This window comes from Perkinsus marinus (genome assembly GCF_000006405.1).
Source record: "Perkinsus marinus ATCC 50983 genomic scaffold scf_1104296969616, whole genome shotgun sequence".
NCBI lineage: Eukaryota > Perkinsozoa > Perkinsida > Perkinsidae > Perkinsus > Perkinsus marinus.
Genome location: NW_003202759.1, coordinates 11,911 through 21,466, shown reverse-complemented (window position 1 = coordinate 21,466; position 9,556 = coordinate 11,911). Strand labels below are relative to the sequence as shown.

Sequence of the window (9,556 nt, the reverse complement as noted above, 5' to 3'; positions counted from 1 at the left end):
CCTACTACTAGCTGTCAAGTTCAATGATGATTTCTACTATGCTAATAGAAGATATGCAGAGGTTGGATGTCTGACTTCGACTGCTGAGCTTAATGGCCTAGAGGCTACGATGCTCAAGCTCGTCGGTAAGTTGAACTTCCCCGATTCAGTATTGGTGTTGCATATTGTGCTGTCATTTCAGACTTCTCGCTTTATGTGGGACCAGAAGAATACGTGTGCTATTGGGAGCTCATTTTCAGTGTGAGCCCGGTAGCAACAATCCCTTTGCATGATGTTGATGGCAAACGGTGTTTAAGTCGAACTTGCAGCGAATCCACAACTTCTTCGTGGATTGTCGATGATAATACACCTGGTAACGTGTCGGGTAAGTCGGATAATGAGTTATTCTAATATGGCTTTGTGCGTGACACAACGGTCCCGATGAATATTACTATCTCAATTGATGATGCACTCTTCAACTCGCCCCTTGTCCTCATGAGCACTACTATGTGTTTATCACGGACATTGGAAGTCATCATGTAAAGTTAAGTGTCTTATTACTGGAGTTATTTTGCTATAATTCTCCACTGTATTGTCGCTGTCTCTGTTGAATATAAAACATCATATTCCATAACGTCTTCCATTCCGTGTCTTATTGTAACATTACTGCAGCGACCAGTACAAGCACTCATACGCTGATCGACTAATCGCGCATATATGATTACTGCGCAAAGTGCGGGGAGAGATCCCCTTTCCTCATCAGTGCTTTTGATCGTCTTCGCGGTCACAGCATTTGTGGTTGTCTGCATTACTTCATGTACTCTGCATCCAACTAGGATGTCTGAGCTTACTACACTATCACTAGTTAGTACTATCGTCATTGCTTCCACGAGAGTGTTTCGTGGTGAGCATGTCTTATTTCTAGACCGTCACAGTGTTGGTGAAGGCCTCATTATCATTAGAGGTTATTGTCATACGTGTAGGAAGAAGTAGGATTACTAAAAAGGGCTTATAAATGATAGTGTTATATGATGGTCAGTGTCGCACTTCGGTACATGTTAATATTCGAGATCGGTCGGTCGCTTTTCGTCGTTCATGCTCCAATTTTCTTCTTCTACCGGTTAACTCTGGGATGCATCTCCAGAGTGGCTCGTTATCATCTCACTTTTCCTCGTTGCTACGAGTTCGCTGTAGTAGTCAGAAACACTCGTTCCAACATCTATTTCATCATAATTTTGCAGTATTGGCTGCATATTTCACAGATGATGATTACTTGAAGAGTTATGATTTCTACTACTAGGCTCATCACTGGTCTATTCTCATGCTTGAGTATCATCCGTTATCATCACAATAATCATCGAGTACATGGTTTGTCTTTGTATCTAGCTTTTTGGTAGAGAACGCTGTCGGATGTGTTGAAGAAACCACTTAATTTATATTGTCGGTGTCGGTCCTCTCGTGGTCCTTAGAATGACCGAACTTTTTCACTCCTACTTGAGGTCACCTGCATCTCTTATCACGTTATTTGCTCTGATGATCATTGCTAACAGACTCGATGTGCGAGGCTCCATGCTGATGGTAGCCTGCCTTGCTAGTTTTTGGAATTCTGGTCTATGTACTCATTCAGCTCGGCATGCTTCGCTCCGTCGTCTTCTCGATAGAGCCGATTGGTCTCTTCTGTTGAAAGAGTGCGTCGTCGGTACATTAGTTGGTCTATTGCTGCTACTCTGGCCATCTCATCTCAAGTAGTGGCCGCTGAGCATAGTTGTCCCAGGGCATCGGAAAAACCTTATTCTGATGGATGACTGCTCTTTCCCCGTTTCCTTGTTATGGTGCACGATGTGCCAACTCGTGTGCAACCATAAACTGTGATGTCGGGCACTCAGCACCGTCTAACTCGAGCTCTCCTGAGAGTCGTGTGTCTCATACGAATAACAGTGGTCAAGGATGCTTTTTGAATATGTCTGGTCATGTCTATTATGATTGGTCGTCTTCATGGTGATAGGTATGAACAATTGGAGTTGTTAATATGGAAAATAGTTTATTTTACTGTAGTACTTCGTGGTAGTTTTTCTCTGTCGACTTCGTTGTTGAAGCCTCGGTACGGTTTCTTCGATAGTCGGTTCCTGGACCGAGGCAATAGAGAGTTGTGACAAGATAGATGAAATCGAACTAGTCATCATAATCATAACGAGGTGTCCATCACTAGTGGCACTTTTCCTATCAGTGCGATCATCGTTACTGTTAAGACAGAATTTTCAATATGCGCATTGTCTTTGAGTTCCACGACAATTAAAGTCATAAGAATGGTGGGCGCGGGTGCCCAATGAGGATCTTATTGTCGATACGAATCCTCTATTACGTGTACGTGTGTACTCTCGCAGGCGTGCTGCTCCACTACTTTTCAAAGTAGAGGACTCGAGATAGTTTGTTATTGTCAGAGGTATCAAGTTAGTAGTTCTCACCTGAATACGTGTCTACCGTGTTGGTAAATCGATCGTAGCAACAGGCGGTGCTTCTGGCATGTCACTGGTTATGGTCGGTTCTGGGGTAGTCTCCGAAACGGTGTGTGAAGTTGTAGGTTTTCAACTCCGTCGTCTGTCGACTGGCTTTCGATAATGTCTGCAATGGCCTTCATATCACCTCGTTCTTGGGTTGGCAATAAGGACCGCGAGAGATTTTGTCATGAAAGGACCCGTCAGAATAATAGCAGGGATCCACATACCACGCTACTGCGAAGATACTCTACAATGATGGAGACCAAGACCACGTTCAAGCGAGTTGAGAAGGCCGACTGCGGCGCTATGGCGGCTTGCTGTAGCTTTCCGTCCTCATCTTACGCCTCTTATAGTGACAGATGGTTGCGAGCAACAACTAGAGGCGACGCATATGCTTGTCGATCGATACTCAATGTTACGACATCACCCGAAAGTAAACCCGACAAGTGATGAGTTCAGTTCGCGTCTTGGCAGGTTGCCTCTTGGCAGGTACGGGGACGAGTGGTCCGAGTACCAAAGCATCGACTCAACCTTGTTCGAGCCCACAAGATACCTCTGACGGTCGTCTGGGCTTCGAGCATGACGACTCTGAAGAGGAGTACCCACGCGGTATATCATCTCGAGACATTCCGGACCGAACAGATATTGACTGCTTTGTGAGTAAACCTGATCATCACTACATCATCGTCTTTATTGCTAGCGACGTGTCGAATACTGCTGAGTGTGCAACTTGTGGTGGTTTATTCTCAGTTGCCGTCTTTGTCGAGAGTCTTGGACCACCTTATTGTGCTGGGAGAAGAGAGAGAGAAGAGCATGGCGAACAGCAACAACAACAAACCTGTGCGATCTCGGTTCCATTCGGTCGCTGTTCCAAGTGAGGTTCATCTACATGTATTAAGCTATCTGATGCTCTTGGACAGGTATCTCAATTTCCGATTATCTTATACGATTATCGAAGTTCTTCCACTGCTCCGGCGAATGCTTTGTGATTGCTTTGGTGTATTTGGATCGTGCTGTGAAGGAATCGTCTCATTCGGAGGACACTGATGTTGATGTCACGGTCACTGGTCAAGAACATACCACAATTTTCAACATCACACGCTTGAATGTGCACAGGTAAGACCCTGGAGTATCTATTGCAGAGAAAAGTAGGCGCTCTAGTTCGAGGCTATCTGAGGACTTGGGTATGTGTTGTAGCGTTGATTTCATCGGAGGACTCTCGGGCGTGATGTGGTTGGAATTAGCATGTTTGGTTGAAGTTGGAAGTAGAGGGTCAGTTATGGTGACATTGTGAGTGTGCAATGGATGTGTTTAGATTGTTTCTGACAGCTTTAACTTTGGCCGCTAAGTATTACGACGACTGTTATTACGCGAATAAAAGATACGCTGAAGTTGGAGGGGTGTGTACCAGAGAGCTTAACTCGTTGGAAGCCTCATTTCTCGAAATGATCCGTGAGACCCGGGTTCGAACCTCGGCGGTGCCACATTTTCGTCAGATTATCGTTTGTACGTAGCACCGGAAGAGTACATAGCGTACAAGAACGAAGTGGAGAATGTGTCGAGGCCATGCTTCACTGCGTGTGTTGTCAGGGAATCATCATAGAGCTTTGGTCCTCATCTCATATCTTGCCGCTTCCTAAGTGCCGGCATCATCAGTGATAGAGATGATATCAACAGATAGCCATTTCCGTACCACCGTCTCCACTTTGGGAAGTCGTTGTCGGAGGATTACTATGAATTTGATTGTCACACTCTCATTGTACATGGTACAGTGCATCATGCACTGTTCCTTCTGCTTGTCGTTGTGTCTTGGCTGCTGCTGATTGCCTGGTTGCTACTCCTACTGGTGTACGCCCGACCACTATATCATCTGTTTTTTTTCAATCTACCTACTTGAGAGGTATTGGCTCGTGACACTCCATCAACATCATCATGGTTGCTTGTGGTAGCTCCGTCATTGCGATGCGGGAGCATACGAGCGCTGTATTATTGTTCTTTATGTTGGTTATAAAGGGGTTCCTTATGAACAACTACAGTGCTCGAGCTGTTGTCGTGCTTCTCCCCCTCCTCTTATTTTGCCCAGCCTGACAGCGTCGTTCTCCCATCATAGAGCTGCAAGAGAATATTGTAGATATTGTATTGACTATTGGTTCTTGTAGTGTCATAGTTGTAACCGTAATGTTGTAGATCATGTGTAGCATGTTATGGAGGGACCTCGAGCGTTGAACGTGCTGAATCTCAATCGCCTCTAATCGAGTAATGGCAGAGGTGTTATCGGTTTTATCCAAACGATCATGTACAAGTGTTGTCATTAATCGTTGAGGAATCTATCAATTAGTTGCTATCTATAGCCGTTCCCAACAGTAATTGCTGGATGGTACGGTTCATATTTTTTCATAGATCCGTGGGTGGTGACAGTACACAACTTATATCTGTCTCACTTTTCATGGTCTGATTATGCCCTTACTTATATCACGATATGTGTCACCATAACTTTTCAATGCCCGTATGGTAGGGCAGTATTTTTAGTGCAGCATTCCTAGCGCCGTCATTTTCATGATCATCTACTAGTCTCGCTGCAAATCCGAAGGTACGCGGGTATAGACTGAGTTTCGATGGTGTTAGTATAAGTAGGGAATCAATCGTTTCATTATCTACATATTACCGCTATTATCACTCTAGTCTGATGACCCCTTTTTCACCCTATATTATCCGTGCTGTCTCATCATACACGTGCGTTGTGTTGTAAATCTTTTCAGTGATGTGAATCGATTTTTGGGCGTTCCTGCTTCCCGTTACTTCTGTCGTTGTCTTTTGATGCGAGCGGCTGAGTCTCGGAGGGTAACTGATGCCCCGTCACAGTACTCGAACGAGGAGGCTATGTTGATCGAGAGCCTCAGGAAGCAGGTATGTGTCGATGTTGGTCAAACGCATGTCTTTTGGGTAGGTGCAATTACTTTCCTTAGAGAACTCACTATTGTTGAAGAAGGCGGAGGTCACCGTAGCTCCTCGGGTAGGGCCTGAGCAAAGCCATCAGGCAGCGCAGTCAGTTGGAGTGTGTCGAGAGGCAGCAACTGAGGGCTTGGAGGCTTCGAAACGAGAGATAAGTGAACTAAAGAAAGTTCTGGCTGAGGAACGAACAGGAATGGCAGAGTTGAGGAAGAAACTTGACAAGCAGAAAATTGAAAGTACGAATCGACGCTCGACTGTGATCGGATAGTATCTGCTGAGCAGTGTTACTGTCTGGTCTCGAATACCTTCTGAGAGTAGTTGTTGTACCTCCGAGTGTTGACGAATTCAACAGAGGAGTGCTGAGGGGGTCATTGCTAGAATTTGCCCTAGTTCGGTTACTTCAGCTTGATGTTGTTGGTAGGTGAGAAATCGGTGGCAGAGCTCAACTTAGATGCCCAAAGCAGAATAGAGAAGTTGGCTAAGGAATTAGAGTGCACCAAAAAGCAACTGAAGATGGCAGATGAGGAAGCGGACACTATCTGGGCTGAGAGGGTCCATTCTGAGAGGCGCCTCAGGGATATCATAGAGCAGGGAGACGGTGAATTGCACAAGTGATATGTGTCGAATTTGAGGGGTCCTTGTATAACGCGAGATGCACAGGTTGATGGCTGAGATCTCATCTTGTCGAGCGTTATTGGATGAACGTGAGAAGGCTCTGCAATTAATGGAGACTCGTGTAGGTCGGCCAGGCTCCATTTAGTTGCAGCCAGCTCATCGACTCATCTATAAGATCGACGACTGTCCGGGTCTTAGAGTCTCGAACGCGGTTTTGGTGTTAGCAGACATACAGATAGCGGCGACCCTAACTCTGCAGCGATTTGTGTGTACCGGCTCTACTCGTCAGTGTATGACTCGTGTGTTGGCGAAATAAGACACGAAACGAATGGTCCGTTGGGGCTTTCTGAATTGGTCGAAACTGTGATGACGTGGAAGCCAGCAGCCCTTACCAAAACTGATAATCCAATAAATGCATATAGGTAGCTGCCCGGGATGTAGTCAGGCATGATGAAACGACACTTGAACGTCGAGCAAGAGAGCTCGATGAAGAGTGTGAGAATCTGAGGCGCATCTGCGATGTTGAAAGGGAGGGAAGAGTGGCGGCAGAAGAGAGGCTCGAAGCGGCGGAAAAGTAGGTGCATAAAAGTGCTCACGAGAGTGACCGCGTGCCACGGATTTGGCACTGCCAGGGAGTTGACCACCTTGCATAAGGAGTGTGAGAAACTCCGAGGAGAGACCGAGCAGTTACCGACAGTAAAGGCGAAGCTCGCTGAGTGTAGGAAGGAGCTGGAACGGACTGTAGCGGAGAAGGTAGACTTTCTGGCATCAAGCGCTGGTCTGCATGTTGGATATATGGCCAACATGGGAATATGGGCGTGAATGCTCTTGAGGGATTCGCATATCTCGTATAGTCGATCCCTCGATAATCATCTAGTCATCGCAGTCAGGCGGAGCAGATGTCTCGAGGAGATCGCGAGTGTTGCAATAGACAAGCAGCTGAAAAAGAGTTGAAAAAGTTGAGGGAGGAAATGGACGAGTTCCTCGTGAAAATGCGGTCGGAGAAGGAATGTGTAAGGGAGGCTGATGGGCAGACATGTCGTCCATTAGTGACGATATCCCCAGCAGCGAATTCGGTACCTGGGAATCCTCTCTGCGCCCAGCGTTTCTTGTGGATAGTTCTATCGCGCTCCTGTTTTGGGTGATTACGGCAAGTGGATGATATATTCAAAGACGCAGATGCAAGTCGAAACTCTAAAGCGAGAAGTGAAGGAGGCGAGAACGTTGCTGATGGGAGAACAAGGAGAGGCAGCCAAGTCAAGGGATGAGGTAGGGCTTGGACAGCCCAGTGGTGGTCAGCCGCAGCAGCAGCGGGCATCAGGTGTGTCGTCTGAGAGCTGAGCTGGACTTGATGAAGACGTCGCAGTTGGATAGGGTAGTGCAAGAGAATGATCGATTGAAGCGACGGAATGCCGAAGCACAGCAGCTTCTGGACACAGCACATGATGAAGCTCTGAAGTACGGCAACAGCGGTGGCGGCTATGAGATTAGCACGTCCTTCTGGGCATCGTATAGGTTTCGGAAGGAGGCTGGTGACGCTGAGTTGTTGAGGAAGGAGAAATCCCTGGCAGTGGAGGAGCTAGAGCGGTTGAAGCAAACATACAGCGAGGACAGGGAGCGGCATGCAGAGGAGGTGGCGAATTTCAAGACAACCGTTGAAACACAACGACTACGGTTGAAGCGCTTGGAAAGCTTACACAACGAGATAGAGAAAATTGACGTAGTGCGCCTCCGCGATCGATAGCTCTATCGAGCTCTGGCTGAGCTTAGTTACGCGGTGGCCTCTCAGCATTGCAAGCTCTTGCCAGGACGGTGAGTGGTGTACGGGAGGATGGGCAAACTGAGTTGTAGTGAACATGCAGGGCCAATCAGTGATGTCCTTCATGCTATTGTGATAGTTGTTGGGTTCAGTTGGCTCATGTTGATCGTGAGTGGTGATGATAGAGGGCCTCTGGTTCTTGCCATGACAGATCCCTTCGCTGCTGCACCAGAAGATGATTCTGTCGAAGGTGCCCAAGCCGTAGAGAACAGAGCTGGCACGTGTGAGGAGGCGCAGGATGAAGATAACGTGAATGCTGAGCCTGTTCTGTACCGTGTCCTCGATGATGTTATTGAAGAGGAAATGCGAAGGGTTGGTGACGTACTGGACTGAGTTGCCCAATTATTCGCTCAGACGCTCCCTTCGCCGCCGCCCGACAGGAGCACTGTCGATGGCGCACCAGTGTCACCCGGGCCTGAGAGTATCGTGGACTCGCATGATACTTGTGAGGATCCCGGACTTGGAGTCCAACAGCACCAGCAGGAGAAGTAGGCCATTCGGAAAGTTGTCGGAGAATGTATTCCCAATCTGTTATGGCAACAAGCAATGCTGACAGGTCTGATACTGAGAGCAACCGGTTGCATGAGCTCCTCACAACGGAATGCCTGGCCTCGGTTGTGCCTTGTAGTGGATGTGGCTGTGAAGTTGGTGAGTTGGTGGGAAGGTGGCTGCGTACTGATGGTCCTCTAGCGTACGATTTATGAATTGGGTTGCATGCCTTCTATCACATGAAAGCCAATCTAGTGTGGGATACTACACCGTGATAGCAAGTAGCTCAGCGCATGAGGCTCAGCCTCTTACTTTATCACATGTTGTTGGTAGCCATTGAGCTCGTCACTTCAGCGCATCTCCGCGAGCATCCCCTGTTCAACGACATCGGCACATGTGTGAGGTGCCTCGATTACCTGGACCCGGATACATCGCTAGCTGAGAAGGCATCACAAGGCATACCTCGAAAGTTCATTCACACTGGTTGGGAACGAGATTGTGATGATGCTAAGGAAGTAAGGCATGAACTACCTGGGCTGTTGGTCTTCTAGAGACCAACACAGATGCAGTCGTAGCACCCTTGGTCTTGCCGGGTAGTGCTCTCTGGGGATGACCATGTGTGAATGGGGCCCTGCTAGTCAGCAGTGTGAACAGCAAAGACCCTGTTCTCATAATTGAGGAGTTATCGTCTATCACCTTGCTTCTCGTCAGATCTACTGTAGACTTTGTGGTGAAGGAGGGGAGATACTCCAGTGCGACAAGTGCATCAAGGCGCTATGCAGGTAGCCACCAGTGATAATAATGAGGAGGGCTTGTACCACTTCTGGCTTGTAGAGTGTGCCTGAGTCGGTGGCTGGGGGAAGAGTACTGGAATGGCCTCGCGAATAGCGACAGCTGTTGGTATTGTCCAGACTGTGAAGTGGAGACTGCCGGAGAATCCCCGCTTTTGCGACTTATAAGGGAGGTAGATTACACCATTATCTATCGCAGCCATCAGGGAACGTTTCCGAAGTAATCATGATGACCTTGTCAGAAACAATTGGCGGCTCTGTTGGCTTACATGCCTAAGGTCTCGGAAATCGAGGCATCTCTTCATGAAGCCGAGGCGACTGCCAATGATCCCCATCCAGTTCGCCCTCCACGTCAGCGTCCTGAGTGGCCGGTATGGCTCCGGAATGGCAGGTGAGGGATAATAACAGAATAT

General features: G+C 47.7%; 2 protein-coding genes across 2 annotated transcripts; both read left to right on the top strand.

The window, feature by feature from the left end:
• Positions 1–2,558: 2,558 nt before the first annotated feature.
• Pmar_PMAR019798 (conserved hypothetical protein) lies at positions 2,559–8,196 on the top strand (the record flags this gene model as incomplete). The annotated part of the gene is made up of 18 exons (XM_002767885.1): positions 2,559–2,910; positions 2,967–3,133; positions 3,228–3,351; positions 3,398–3,593; positions 3,793–3,929; positions 3,974–4,055; positions 5,237–5,384; positions 5,425–5,665; positions 5,851–6,040; positions 6,090–6,165; positions 6,467–6,618; positions 6,677–6,797; positions 6,935–7,057; positions 7,164–7,313; positions 7,366–7,502; positions 7,560–7,764; positions 7,815–7,891; positions 7,956–8,196. Exons 1-18 carry the CDS (start codon positions 2,598–2,600, stop codon positions 8,194–8,196), a joined length of 2,880 nt encoding a protein of 959 aa, XP_002767931.1. The 5' UTR covers positions 2,559–2,597.
• Positions 8,197–8,706: 510 nt separating this feature from the next.
• On the top strand, positions 8,707–8,867 carry Pmar_PMAR019797 (hypothetical protein; the record flags this gene model as incomplete). The annotated part of the gene is made up of 1 exon (XM_002767884.1): positions 8,707–8,867. A coding segment is annotated over one exon (161 nt), but the record flags the coding sequence as incomplete, so codon positions are not given.
• Positions 8,868–9,556: the final 689 nt, after the last annotated feature.